We start from the raw sequence: 14,126 nt of genomic DNA, 5'->3' as shown, positions 1-14,126 counted from the left end.
ATGTTGAACAATAAGCATTCACATGGGCAAGGCCTTACGCAGAAGTGCAGAAGTCCATAAAACGTATACAAAACATTTGATCTTATTTCCGCAGCATTATCAGGAACTAGAAAAACATTTTGTACATAAAAACCAACAGAGTAAAAGGTATTTTATTTCAAATAAATCCTTGTGCTAACATAACATTATGACAACCAGCCACTCCAGGGTCCATGCAAACATCCTTCTTCTGAACTATCAAAACCTTTAAACGAACCATGGTCAAAACTGGCAAGCCCATTTAAAGACATTCACCGAAAAGAACTGACAGGTTCCCATTAACCAACCATCGACCTCTTTCTCCCTCTCAAACGAACTTCATTGAGCTTATTAATGACGCCGTGGGACTTCCTGTATGAGGAGGCGTAGGCTTTTAGCAGCTTGTCAAACAGCGCCTCTGTGTTGGGATGGGTGCTGAGGAACGCCTTCTCCAGGACATACATGTCCACTCCCTTGTCCTCCGGCAGGGCTGATATGTAGCTCAGGCCAAAGTCGATCAGGAACAGGTCCGCCTCACCCGTCTCGACCCCTGCCTTCAGCAGCATGTTGGACGTGGTCAAGTCTCCGTGGACAACGTCCTCTTCATGCATTTTGGCCAGAACCAGGCCGATCTTCTTGGCAAGCTGGTCCAGACTTTCCTCTTGGTTTTTCTGGGGTGTGAGCTGGGTGGATGCGATGTACTCTCGCACAGTTATGGAGCCAACAATGTCTTCCAGGAAGATGCAGTGGCAGGAGTGGTCTACAAAGTAAACCGCCGGTACAGATATTCCTGTAAAGTGATGTAAAGTGATTACAAAATCCTAGTCCACGAACCATTCAGAGTTCTAATGATATTGTTGGCAGGGGTAGCGGTGGTCTGGTCCTTATTTTATAATCTGACTAATTACTAGCTACTCATTATTTTTACGACTGAAATTATTAATATTGACAGAACTCTTTAACCTGGGGAGGTGTGATATATTAACACACCACGGAACCTCGATGCAGCTTCAAACTTTCATTTATTTCAAGACTAAAAAACGGAGAAGTCACTCACCAGCTTTTCGACAGCGAAGTAATGAACGCACCTCTTGCACCGTCCTGCGATGTGTGAGTTTTTCATCCAGCAAGGGATGCCTGTACAACTTCGGAAACCGTTCTTTAAAAATGGTTGGTTTGCCCAAAAATATCCCACGATATACACGAGCTTCTGCGCCTTGTTTGATCTGGTCTGTTTTCTTGAGAAACTGCTGGGTGGCCACACTTCTCCCATCAACAGCCATGTTTACGAATCGCTGCTTCTTCTGCCTGACAGTTGGTACGATATTTGCCCGGATATCAATTTAATACTGCCGCCTATCGTTTCGGAATATTATTTCAAGTTTCAAGGTTTATTTGTCAAATGCACTTAACAACCCAGCGTCATCCTGCACAATAAAATTCTTATGACATGGCACCCGACAACTATTTAGTGAGAGTTAAGGAGTAGAATATATAAGCAAAAATACAGCCAGACAAAAACGATAATAACAGATGGCAAAAATATACATAACACTGCACACTAGAGTACTGTAAACTAGCAGCAATCTGGGTAGTATTATTGAACATTTAGATATGGCAAGTGTGGCAGTAATATACATAATCGTGGAAACTAGCAGCAATTGGTAGAGTTATAGAATATTATATATACAGATGATTGCAATAATTGTATGAATGGTGGCATAGCACACTAGAACAAGTAGTGGGAATTTAAGAATAAAAATAAACACAGCAAAAATACAACAAGAAAATAAAGCAATATTATACAATAATTCTGTACATAGCAACAGTTTAAAAAGAGTACTATAAACAAGCAGCAATATTGGTAGTAGTATTATTATAGGTATTTAATTATACATAAAAATGTAAACTAGCATCAATTTTTGAAAGAGTAGGATGGGGAGTATGAACAATATGGTAGAAGTATTGAGTACTATAGATACATATGAGTATAATATGCTTATGAGTGATACATGCAAAGGAATATTCTAATGCCCATTAAAAACACCTGAAAGACAAGGATTCTATTTAATTTAACATAAATTAAAAAACAACAGGTGATTCAAGTCACAGATCACATCTGTAAATCCTCAAGGTAAATAATAGCAAATACTGTCTAGTAAGGTTATTTATTTAGGCCTAACATTTCTAACTCTCACATAGAAGGTTTTATTTCTACCTATGGGTGTCATTCCTTCTCTAAATGAGTATGACCCAAAATGATGACTAGACATTATAACAATAATTATGTCAGAGGCAAAATATTTTGCTTAATAAAGACAAAAATTCATTGGAGGTTTTAGGAATGTCGGATATAGGAATGTTGGAAAAGTTGTTGAGATGTCGGCCCCTGGTGTCAAGTGTGAAAAGGAGCCGTGCAATTTGAGAAGCATCTTTGCCACGTAGCTCCAACTTCCTGGTAAAATGTGATACATTGCGATGCCCGGAATTCTTCATAGAGCATCTTCTTCAGAAACATCGTTACGGCCATAGATATAAAACTATGGTTACGGCGTGGTAAGCTAATGTACATTGTTATTGCGCGTGGTCAAGGAGACAGCGCACAAGTTTAACATAACTTTTGACTTTAGAATAAGCGTCCGAGAAGGAAATGTTGGTGAAGTAATGAAAGTTTCGTCTTGGATTTCATGCTTAATTAATAAAAGTTGTTAGAGGTTGTAGTATCGATTATATGTCTGTTCCTCTCATTTAATAGCGGTACGGGTAGCACTGTCAACACAGACTCAAATCGGGTTAACACAGCGAGTGTTTGTGTGACAATTCAGCCCAAGGGCAACAGTCTAGACTTGACTAGTTGCACCTCGTGTTTTTTTGTAAATATATACATTTCCCCAGATATTTGGTTTGAGGGTTCGGTAACTGTGGTGTGGCACGTTCGTCTTCCTCCACAGAACGAACGTAATATTAATTAAACGGCCTTGTAACTAATGAATTTGACCGACCATTAACATTCTAGTTGAATCAATCCTGCTGCAGTATATGTTAAATTCATCAATGGATTGTCATTCCCTGCATGCTGAATCATCTATTAATGCAGTATTGGTACTTTGCCAAGCAAGGAAAATATGTAATGATCGGATTAACGCGGACAGAGCATTTTGTCGATGATCTCAAGTGGTCTTGTCTAATGAAAGACATCAAGAGTTGTCATGACTACTACAGAGCTGGTCCCCAACTCGCGAACCGCTGGCACAGGTCTCCTTTTTTCAACCGTGCACATTTAATTTCTCTGTTTTGAAACATTTACTTGACGTTTAACGGATTTGTTTTGATTCTAATTTAGACTCGAGAGATGGCATCCTGGACTGGGCCGTTTGCTTAAACTAAAATGTACTTTTAGTTGACGGAGAAAAAAAATATGGGTAAGTTAATTTTATTATTTCAACCATATTTTTTAAATCCGTTATTCTTCCAAATTCCCTGTCTATGTATGTATTGAGTTCTACAGCTCCTGTTACTTTTACGTGCGTATACTGTCCTGTGCAAAAATGGTTGCTCAAATACAGAAGAGCTTACAAATTGAACATAATTTGGACTGAACCGCCTAACATGAAATTAATTAATGTACTGTCGGTATATTTTATCAGCCTGTCTCGTCCCACATACGTCTGTCCGATTGTACCCTAGAAACTGTCTCAGCAGAGCTGTTAGAATACCCGAATGAATAATGAAATTACTTTTGTGGTATTTGTAACCATTATCCTGGAGCTTTGTCATCAGTAATAAACAGTACCGCATATTAAATATGCCAACAGGAGGACTTGAATACATTATGTATGTAATTTCTCCACAAACATGAAAGTACGTTTAACTGACCAAATGTTTATTCTTTAGGACATTAACAAAATATATATGGATGGATAAAGATAAAGACATGAATTCACATACACATAATTCATTTTATACCAACTACAAACGTTTTTCTTGATCTTCCTTAGGTTGTTCCACCCTGGCCCTATCCAGTGTGGTGTCCACGCTTGGAGGCCTGGTTTTCGGCTATGAGCTTGGCATCATCTCCGGGGCTCTCCTCCAGCTACAGGCCGAATTCCGGCTAAACTGTTTCCAGCAGGAGGCGGTGGTCAGTGCCCTTCTGATTGGGGCTTTGCTAGCCTCGCTGGCCGGCGGGTGGTTGATCGACGGCTACGGCCGGAAGAACTCCATCCTCCTCAGCAACATCCTCATCCTTGCCGGGAGTCTGGTTCTGGTCTGCCGCTCTTACTCAGCGCTGGTTGCGGGCAGAATCGTGGTTGGCTTCGCCATGTGCATCTCTTCCATGTCCTGCTGCATCTTTGTGTCGGAGATGGTCACCGCCAAGCACCGGGGTTTTTTGGTGACTCTGTACGAAGCCGGCGTCACTGTAGGCATACTGGCAGCTTACGCCATGAACTACATTCTCGCCGATGCCAGGCACGGGTGGAGATACATGTTTGGGCTAGCTGTCGTGCCCACTTTGGCTCAGCTCGTCTCCGTTTGGTTCCTCCCGTCCGGTGATGGAGTGCCCGCAGCAGCCGCTGCAAGACAGGGAGGCCTTATCCACTGCACTGAAAACCACGAGCTGGACAATCAGCCCAGCATCTCTAACAGACCTGACAACAGCTATCAAAAAAAGTACAGCGTTTTGTCGCTCTTTCAGCAGGAGCAGAACATGAGGACCAGGACGGTCATTGGCCTGGGCCTGGTGATCTTTCAGCAGTTCACCGGTCAGCCCAACGTGCTCTTCTACGCCTCAACCATTTTCCGCTCGGCGGGCTTTGAGAGCGACGCCTCGGCAGTGCTGGCGTCTGTGGGCTTAGGAGCTGTGAAAGTGGTCGCCACCTTGGCCTCCATGGTGTTCGCGGACAGGATTGGCAGGAGGCCTCTGCTCATTGGCGGGTGCACCGTAATGTCGGTGTGTTTGATCGTCATAGGGCTTCTGAGCGGACGTTCTGCGCTCAGCACCAAGACATCCTGTAGGGCCATGGATAATGTCAATGACACCCTGACCACTGTGAACCAATCAAACTTTGACATTTCTGTCAGTCAGCGGCATGGACGTCACTACACGACCGGAGTGAAGGATCTTCAGTACGAGGCTTTGAGGCCCACAGGGGTTTCCGCAACATCGAGCTCTCCGACGCCCGTGGCTTCTCCAGCTGTCCACAACGGGGTGGTGAACTGGGTCATCTTGTTCTGTATGATGGCAGTCGTTACTGCGTACTCCGTTGGATTTGGACCAAGTAAGTGGTTTCAATGGGATTCATTCGAAATATCTTAATTTTCCCGGCAAATTACATCAATGTGCATTAACTGTTTCACAGTGACGTGGCTCATTTTGAGTGAAATATTTCCTGCTGTGGTCAGAGGTAGGGCGTTTGCGTTCATCAACTGCTTCAATTGGGCTTCTAACCTCATCGTCACCTTCTCCTTCCTGACGGTCATTGGTAAGTATGCTTCTCTTTCTATAAATAAAAAAATCTATCAAATCATTGACCGTAATCTGTGCATGGCAAATAGGATCAATTAGTGAAAAAAATAAGAATGATGCCAGTTCTCTGTGGTTTGCGTCCACCTCATACTAATCTGATGTTTTGCAAACAGATGCGATTGGTTTGTCTGGGACTTTCCTTTTGTATGGGCTAGCAGGAGTGGGAGCTGTGGTGTTCTTCTACTACCTGTTACCAGAGACCAAAGGGAAAACACTGGAGCAAATAGACAAGGAGCTCTGTATGAAAAGGTGCAATTGAATTTCATATCACTATTCGCTAAACTTTTATTTTGGTGCACTTTTCCCCACCCATGTGAAACCGAAATGCAGTTAGATCTTCAAACTCAACAGTTTCTTCTTTTGCAGGGTACACGACACTGAAGAATGCTGCAACATCATTAGCAGGAGAATCACCTCCTCTAGGTATCAAAGAGTGCCCATAGCTCAGTAAGTGTAGAGTGAGTCTGTCCGGGTAGTGTTTTCTAATTGTGTCTGTTCAAAGAATGCCAAAGGTTGGATAACTTTTCACCAGATTGTAACCAACACCGATGCGGTAAGCTCATCATTATTTACACTCTGTGGTCAGCGTGTTACATAGACATATGTAGTACCAGGTCAGACCCTTGCACCTGCAGAACGCAGTGAATTCTTCAGGGACTTGACCCTACAAGGGGTCATGCAATCCACACGTACGTCGGTCCAACTCGATGGCAAAAGCGATTGGATGGCGGTACATTCACGCAGCGAACTGCTCATTCCGTGTCGCACCAACGAAGCTTTGTGGAGTTAAGGTCAGAACATTACGCAGGCCACTTAAGTAAACCAAACCACTTGTTCACCCACTTCTGCGTGCCCACCCGAACAGCTTCCTGTCTGCAGCTGATAAGAACGGAACCCAGCCTGTCTTCCAGTTCAAGAGGCCGGCGCTGTCCTCCTCATCCTGTCATCACCAAGCTGTGGCTGCGGGAAGGGTGTGGCTGGATATGGTCACATCCTTCCCGGCAAACCCGGCGAGTCCACGGTCACATCCCCATCAAACTATCTTAGGTCAGTCGTTTTGTCCGAACATTAAACGATGTTCGGACTGTCTTCCGGCTTCACACAGCAAGCCACAACCATGCGACTCGGTCCGTAGGGACCATGTGGACGTGGAGGGGTACCAAACAAACTGGCCACGGAGTATAAATAACCGCCGCCTAAATGTATTTTAAACATGACAAATGTTCGCCATACAAGTACCTCAGGAGAATACTGTAAGGAAAGTCTCTTTTGTAGAACCTCACAATCACGACGGCCATGTGAACACACCAACACAATTGGATTTACTTGATAAATAAACACGTGTTTTATTTACACATTTTCAAATACTAGTTTTCTATTTAAGGACATAAAAATATATACAGTACAGTGATGTAAGGACTCGTACAGCTTCATTATGTCGATTTGTATGCATGTATTTGTATGTTGAGAGATTTCAAATGAAATAAGGATGGTTATGTACAGTTATACTCACAAGGTTCCCATTGTACTAAAACGCAGGGAAAATTCAACCCTTCAACTTCAATACATCCTTCTGTGTCTAAATATATTATCCAAACCGGTTATCAATCAAGAAATGTAACTATGAAAACAAAAAACTGTCCACTTCTCAGGTTCTAACAGCACAGAATAAAAAAAAAACATTCAAGCCAACAACCAAGACTGGTGCTTTCATACTAAACTATGATAATTTAACCCCACCCATATTTTCTCCATGTAACTCCCTACAAGAAAATAACATTTGGTCAGCCTCCTCTTCACAAGCGATTGAGTAAACTTTGGTTTTTTTTATGACCTTAATCAATTCAAGGAACTAAAAAGCGGCAAGCTTGAGGGAGAAAGTTTCTTTTAATAATACCTAGACAGACGGCTCGGCTCTCCGAGAGTTCGACTGACAATTCCCACCATCAAACCATTGCAGTCAATAAAACCCTTTCAGCGCTGCACAGGATTTTAGTACAAAAAAAATAAATAAAAGTGTCAAAGAACCCTTACATTAAGAAGACTCAGTATCCAGTTTGGTAGAAAGGCAAGACGTACTACTCAATGCTGAAGAGTCATTCGTATTATGAGTGAGGCGGAGTCAGTGCTTCAACACACGACAACAGAACAGCACCGGACACTTCCAACAGGCCGTGGGGAAGAGTCTCTTGTAATGGCGGGGTTACACGGGATTTGCTCGAGTGGTTCGCACCAGGTCTCGCGTGACAACGCTGCAACAGTAAACTGAACAGAATTTGCTCCTTTTGGGTATGAACATTAGCATTCCCTTTTTTTCTGTAGCCTCACACTGCTAACTACATTCCTTGAACAGTGCCAGTGGTGCGCTAACAGAAAGGTGGTGGGGACCGGGGGAAGTTGAACAAAGACGCAAAAATCAGTAATTGTCACCATGGTTTCGTCGAGACGGAAGGAACACCTGTATGTCAGCTACACAGAACATTCATTTCATATGTTGGTCGGGCTAAACTCAACGTCATTCAAGGACAAACGTGACACAGTCGGGGGGAGAGGCCGCCATCGGAGGTCGACGGTCCCGGTTCCCGGGGCAGTCGGACTGAGTAAATGGGTGCGGCGGTCGGTGTCCGTCCGGCCTTACTGGGGGGCGATGGCGGCGGCGGCGGGTGTGGCAGAGCTCAGGGCGCTGGTGGCGGCAGAGAGGACGGGCGAGCCAGTGAGGGTGCCCAGGGCAGTGGCCGCTGGCAAGGCAGAAATGCCTGCAGAGACAAGAGAAGGAAGGGAGTTTAGCTTCCACGCCGCCACGCCCGGGGAGTACGAGCATGAGAGTGAGATCACCGCCAGGGAGTTACTCAGGAAACAATGGCAACAGATGGACTCGCACACGGTCCGCTTAACGAATGGACCGGGCTCAATGACATGATGTCAGCTAAGATGGCCTCCGGATGGAAGGCTGGGTCTTGGAGAACTATTACAGGGACAAATATAAAAGGGGATTTCATTTCTACGCAGACCAAGTCAGCTGCTTCACTTGGTTTAAATTTTTGCCGAAATCAAAATCGGATGTACGACCCAGCCTGCCGCGAGACATTTTTGGGGAGGTCAGATGAGGATACGGGATGATTGTGGCAGGGGCGTCGGGATGACTGGGACGGGGGAGTGGGCTCAGGATGATGGCCATGTGCGCATGCTCACCAGTGATCATGTTGGCGGTGCTCACGGCTGTGTTTCCGCTGGGTAGGTTGGCCGACCCAGGCATGCGACCCTGGTCCTTCACAACGGTATCTGTGAAGACAAGGAAACTGTCACACACTGAGAAGACTGAGAATGCCTCCCCAGTTTCCAGCCGCTGACTGGTAGACATTCACAAGCAGCTTCCGCTGACACACAACACGGCGCACACCACCGCGCACACCACACGTGTTCGTGACAGCTGTGACTTGCTTTTAAAAGAGAAACCTGGTTGCGATGCCAAGTAGCCCCAGTTATAACAAGCCTTTGATTTGCTCTTGCAGCTGTATGTCAGCCTATGGAGCCACACGGAGGGCAACACAGGTTCAAAGACAGTGCATAAACACGACATAAGACAAGGATATAACTGTAACAGGCATTCCTCCAGGTAAAGGAACTAACCAAATAACTGGCTCACACCGATAAAATAAAAATTCCAAAAAATAACAAAATTTACTCTCAACAACAACTCTAACCCCTTATGGTCAACCGCATTCACGGAGTACATGTTGGCCCCCCACAAGGTGTGAAACCGGGGAAAGAGCGAAAGGCGCCAAGAAGATGCCGATCGGCATCGAAACCCCTCGGACTCACAGAAGTAGGGGTGGTCCATGGCCTCGCGGGCAGTCAGCCGTGCCTGGTGGTCGTAGCGCAGCAGCTTGTCCAGGAAGTCCAGGCCCTCGGGACTGACCAGATGCTGGTTCTCGCTGTGGACGAAGCGCTCCCACCGTTTACGGGAGTGTCTGCGGGGGGGGGGGGGGGGGGGGGGGGAGGAGGAGAGCTGTTGGTCACCTGCTAGCGTCTAAAACTAGTGTGGAGGAACAAATGAAACACCAGTGAAAACGCTGGGACGGCGCCGCCCAGACCTTCCCAGAATGTCGTTGAAGCGAGGTTCCAGCTCGATGTTGTACTTGTCGATGTAGTCGTACAGGTCTTCCGTTCCCAACACCTTGGCTATTCTCACCAGCTGCGAAGAGAAACCGGAGAGACCACGGGTAACACCTAGATGGTCAGCCCACCTGGGTCGTTTCGGGTGACGTGAAACGGCAAAACGGCGCGGACAGAAGTGTTTTTGCCTGACCGACATCCGTCTCCATTCCACACAATCTAGTTCCATCTAAGCAAACGATAAATGCACCCGCGCCCCCCCACCCAAACAGGTCCACAGGGCTTTCCTTTCACTGTTAAGGACTGAATTTTGACCCAAGGAGGCAGGAACAGATATTACCTGGTCGTAGTTGTCATGGCCGTGGAAGAAGGGCTCCTTCCTGAAGATCATGCTGGCCAACATGCAGCCGAGACTCCACATATCCAGACTGTAGTCATACATCTGGCAGAACAGCGTCAAATCAATGCCTCCCAAACACAGCAACATTATGAAATATGCATTACAACAGAAAGAGTGCCTTTTCATCTCGCATGGTTACAGGAAAGATACACACACAGAAAAAATATATATTTCATTTGTCTTGTAACTGCCCAAATATCATTTAGATGACGCCAAACATTTTTAAGATGTAGAACATTCAAAATACCAAAATGCGGCAGGTATAATGAGAAATACACCGTCATACACGCGTCTGTATGTTTAAAGTTCTCCATCTTGAAAACTTCAATGTTGTCATGCAAAACATTTTGGGACTGCATCCAGAACGGACTAACGAAACATGATCATTTGCGTAAGATTGCGTGTTTATATTGCCCCGCCCAGATTGATTCCCGTAACAGCACGGGCTGTGTAACCAATAAAACATTTCAGTAGTGGAAAAAGGTGCCAAAGTACCTGCTTGTATGTAGAAAGGAAACACACAGAGAAGGTAGATTCAGCTAAACACAAGTCAACACACCTGATAGTCAACCAGAAGCTCGGGTCCTTTGAAGTAGCGAGAAGCCACCCGGACATTGTACTCCTGTCCCGGGTGGTAGAACTCAGCCAGACCCCAGTCAATGAGGCGAAGCTGGATGGAGACCCGGAGGGGTGACAGTTAATTAGGGCACCAATCAGAACAAACAGACTACAGGAGGCTTACAGAGTGTTGTCGCAACGCATTATATAACGCCAGTAAATAACACACATAAGTTGACTGTAACGTGAAAGACTGGAAATGCTCCCGTTGAAACTAGCCCTTCATTCAGGCCCATTCAATGCTCCTGACGACAAAGGCCTCTGGCGGAACGTGAGGGAACTGCGCCTCTGCCGCATCGGTCGTAAAATCTCACCTTGCGGTGTTCGTGATCAATCATCACGTTGTGGGGTTTCACGTCCCTGTGCATGATCCCCATGCTGTGGCAGTAGTCCAGGGCCTGTGGGCAAAGCCAAGAGCCAAAATGGCGGCGGGTTAGCAACCAGAAGGCTGAGTATTCACTCAAAGTGATGAAACCAATGTGACGGCCACGGAGGGACACGCGTCCGTTCTCCTTCCTTTCACACCGCTCCGATTTGGTCGGCCTGATAAAACAGCCCGGTCACCTTTCTGAACACCGGAGGTTAAATGGCACCGCCGCTACCTAAACAGCATTCCAGATAATAAACGGCCCGTATTGCCCGATGAGACAAACAGGGCCCATTCTAGGAAGCGTTCTATAACTCAGCCAATGACAGGAGAGACACCAGTAGGCAGTCTAAACGTGTCATTTCTAGCTTCAACACTTTTAATAGGGAGTCAGACGCGGCATTAAAGGACCAATGGAATGCCCTCTCAGGGTCACCGGGCCGTGCAGAACGAACAAGCCAACTGTCATACTCAGAGAACCGGCTACGTTGCAGCAATCGAGCGGCGATACTCCAGGCAGTGGCCGACAAACCGGCGTCTATGTGGCAAACGAGCCTTCAAAACATGGCATATGAAGTTCAGCAGCAGAGAGGTTACGGTACAGAGAATAAATACATGCTCACACCGTAACCTGCACAGGCACAGAAGCTTCCGGATTGTTAGCAGCATTATTTTCTGACGTTAACCGAGGCTCTGACCGGGCCTATATTGTAAGCCAGTGGTCCTCAAACCTCTCCTGGGAAACGCTGCGGGCCCCCAGACATGTTTGAGAAACGCCATTTAGATGCCTACAGCAGTGTTGTGTTAGTGTACGAAACATGCTGACTCATGTCAGGCAAGGCTCTCTGGTACTTACGAGCAACAACGGGATGGGACAGTAAAAACGTTGAAAAAAGACTCACCTTCAGAATCTCAAACATGTAGAAGCGTATGTCATAGTCGGTCAGGGTCTGATACAGTTGCTGAAAGTGAAAACCGTTGCAGTGAATCAATACAATGATTTATCCAAACCCTTAAACAGGTGCATGAGGAAGCTCAACCCTTCATTAAGCAACGCTATCAACTTGGGCACTCCACCAGTAAGACTGAGGCCTATTCAGCAACCAACATGGTGTAACCATTTGATTTGACCGTCACGTACCGGTGAAAAAGAACAGAAACAGAAGATTAACTCTCCAACCGAGAAGACCGTTGCAGTGACATAAATTTAACCCTTGACAACATGGCTCTGTCAGCAGTAAAGTGCTTCCACACACACAAGGCAAACAGGTTTTTTACTAAGATAGGATAAAATCAATATAGGTTGAAATAGTATGAATTATAATTCCCACAAAATCCTGTGGCACAACTGGAATAGCGTCTCTTTCGGTTCCTACACCATTTCTTCCATAGGGGCTTTAAGATCCTCTTCAAATAAGGTCTGTATTATGTGTAAGCTTACACCAACTTGCCATTTTAATAACTGTGTAGATATCTATAGTACAAGTTGACTTTTATCAATACCGCCTAAACATAAGCAAAAAGTATTCTTTGTAAAGCTAATTGAGGAAAATGTTGACCAACATCACTGATAGATTTTCGGTTGGTACTGGCTAGTGAACATACAGACAACAACAACACAGAAATAAGGGTAAGGACAACTTGCTTCGCCTCACCTTGAAGTCGGTGTTGTTGACATGTTCAAAGACCAAGGCGGGTGTCCGAGACTGAAACAGAGGAGCGAGTACTGTTGAATAAAACCATCAGGGGCCACCGTAAGAGCTAAATCCTTGCCCACCCTTCCCAAACCTCGCTCGCCCTCTCTCTCACCACAGGGTCTTTGACTATGTCCACCAGGGAAATTATGTTGGGGCCTCCGCGGAGGTTCTCCAGGATCTTAATTTCACGCTTGATTTTCTTCTTCTTGACAGGCTACGGAAACAATGACAGGCCAACTGTATAAGACTGTCACAGTGGTATTATTTCACCATGAATCCAGACAGGCTAACCCCTTGTCTGTATCAAACGCCAGTCTGTCTCAATGACCTGTAATATACGGACTTGTCACAGCAGCCATACCTTGAGTATTTTCACTACAACCTTCTCATTGTTGGTGATGTTGATCGCTTCAAAGACCTCACTGTACTTCCCCCGTCCCAGCTTTCGTACCAACTGGAAGTCATCTTGATTTCTGCAGGGAGAAGGAAAAAAAAATCCAAGAGATCGGAGTCAAACCGCAAGACGGCACAGAGGTTCTCTATAAAACCACATCACAGCCTCCTCTGAATGGTTTGGCAGTGTGAATCGCCATGGGTGATTTGGTTCAGGGTGCGTACCCCCACTCGACCACGTGCGACTCGTAGTCCCAATACTCCCGGGGCCGGTGTGTGTTGACGTCGGTGTACACGCGGGCCCGGCTCGGCACGGGTCCTGACATGTCCGACAGCTTGGCAGAAGTAAGGGGGGGGTCACTTGCTGCAGAGAAGGACGAGGGAAGAAGAGGAGGGAAGGTGGGGGGGTGGGGGGAAAGGGACGGGTGCCTCTTCCTGACAGGGCCGGGGGTAAGGGGGGGGGGGGGGGGGCCTTTGGCTTAAGGTGGGATGCGGGGGATGGGGGGCCACCAGGGGCACCTCCGGACAGCTGACAAAAGCAGGGGGTGGGTGGACGGACAGAACAAACAATTTCAGTTATAATTGAGATAGGTGAGATCAAATAGGCATCAAAACCTCCCCCCAGACACAATCGCAAAGTGAACAGGTGTGTGTAATGCAAATTGACACACTGTGAACAAACCTACGCTCTTATGTTAAAAGGCACCCACTTCACCACTGCCAAAAAAGTGTCTCCCCTATTGACCCTCCAAACACACCTTCTGTAAAAGAGCCAACTGCACTGACGATTCTTTTGTTATACAGGAACAAAACACGCCAATAAAACGCATTGTTCAATTCACACGATCGGGTCATGTTTAGTTGGGCTAGCTAGCTACAGTAACAGGCTGGTGTTTAAATTTCAAAGTGGCCCCTCAGCACCAGCAAGCTCTCCAGGCAATTACATTTCACTACATGACAGAGAAGCTCGTGGAGAGGTTGACCGCTGTGGTT

At 46.1% G+C, this 14,126-nt stretch overlaps 3 protein-coding genes and 1 non-coding gene across 4 annotated transcripts; 1 reads left to right on the top strand and 3 right to left on the bottom strand.

The window, feature by feature from the left end:
- Positions 1-134: 134 nt before the first annotated feature.
- On the bottom strand, positions 135-1,348 carry tp53rk (TP53 regulating kinase). Its single transcript, XM_010880745.4, has 2 exons — positions 1,076-1,348; positions 135-808 (listed from the first exon to the last, which is right to left on the bottom strand). Exons 1-2 carry the CDS (start codon positions 1,299-1,301, stop codon positions 318-320), a joined length of 717 nt encoding a protein of 238 aa, XP_010879047.1. The 5' UTR covers positions 1,302-1,348; the 3' UTR covers positions 135-317.
- Positions 1,349-2,453: 1,105 nt separating this feature from the next.
- slc2a10 (solute carrier family 2 member 10) lies at positions 2,454-6,845 on the top strand. Its single transcript, XM_010880744.4, has 6 exons — positions 2,454-2,574; positions 3,362-3,440; positions 4,017-5,294; positions 5,376-5,498; positions 5,656-5,791; positions 5,909-6,845. Exons 2-6 carry the CDS (start codon positions 3,437-3,439, stop codon positions 5,991-5,993), a joined length of 1,626 nt encoding a protein of 541 aa, XP_010879046.1. The 5' UTR covers positions 2,454-2,574; positions 3,362-3,436; the 3' UTR covers positions 5,994-6,845.
- Positions 6,846-6,863: 18 nt separating this feature from the next.
- On the bottom strand, positions 6,864-13,459 carry csnk2a4 (casein kinase 2, alpha 4 polypeptide). Its single transcript, XM_010880743.5, has 12 exons — positions 13,359-13,459; positions 13,102-13,213; positions 12,853-12,954; positions 12,699-12,749; positions 11,946-12,005; positions 10,991-11,074; positions 10,618-10,728; positions 9,999-10,100; positions 9,637-9,737; positions 9,365-9,513; positions 8,735-8,824; positions 6,864-8,298 (listed from the first exon to the last, which is right to left on the bottom strand). The coding sequence occupies exons 1-12, from the start codon at positions 13,457-13,459 to the stop codon at positions 8,177-8,179; spliced, it is 1,185 nt and encodes a 394-aa protein (XP_010879045.1). The 3' UTR covers positions 6,864-8,176.
- Positions 8,971-9,111, bottom strand: LOC114828971. The gene has a single exon (XR_003777317.1). It is a non-coding gene; the product is annotated as a small nucleolar RNA SNORA50 (small nucleolar RNA).
- Positions 13,460-14,126: the final 667 nt, after the last annotated feature.

Source organism: Esox lucius, chromosome 17, assembly GCF_011004845.1.
Source record: "Esox lucius isolate fEsoLuc1 chromosome 17, fEsoLuc1.pri, whole genome shotgun sequence".
NCBI lineage: Eukaryota > Metazoa > Chordata > Actinopteri > Esociformes > Esocidae > Esox > Esox lucius.
Note: the sequence above shows the minus strand (reverse complement) of the source record. Positions and strands in the feature narration are given on the sequence as shown.

Coding starts and splice junctions, on each gene's coding strand:
- tp53rk (XM_010880745.4), bottom strand. CDS start 1,301: ATGGCTGTTGATGGGAGAAGTGTGGCCACCCAGCAGTTTCTCAAGAAA. Junction 809..1,075: donor ACTTCGCTGTCGAAAAGCTG/GTGAGTGACTTC, acceptor ATCACTTTACAG/GAATATCTGTACCGGCGGTT.
- csnk2a4 (XM_010880743.5), bottom strand. CDS start 13,459: ATGTCAGGACCCGTGCCGAGCCGGGCCCGCGTGTACACCGACGTCAAC. Junction 9,514..9,636: donor TTCAACGACATTCTGGGAAG/GTCTGGGCGGCG, acceptor CCCCCCCCGCAG/ACACTCCCGTAAACGGTGGG. Junction 8,825..9,364: donor CATGGACCACCCCTACTTCT/GTGAGTCCGAGG, acceptor TTGTCTTCACAG/ATACCGTTGTGAAGGACCAG.
- slc2a10 (XM_010880744.4), top strand. Junction 5,295..5,375: donor CTCCGTTGGATTTGGACCAA/GTAAGTGGTTTC, acceptor ACTGTTTCACAG/TGACGTGGCTCATTTTGAGT. Junction 5,499..5,655: donor CTCCTTCCTGACGGTCATTG/GTAAGTATGCTT, acceptor TTTTGCAAACAG/ATGCGATTGGTTTGTCTGGG.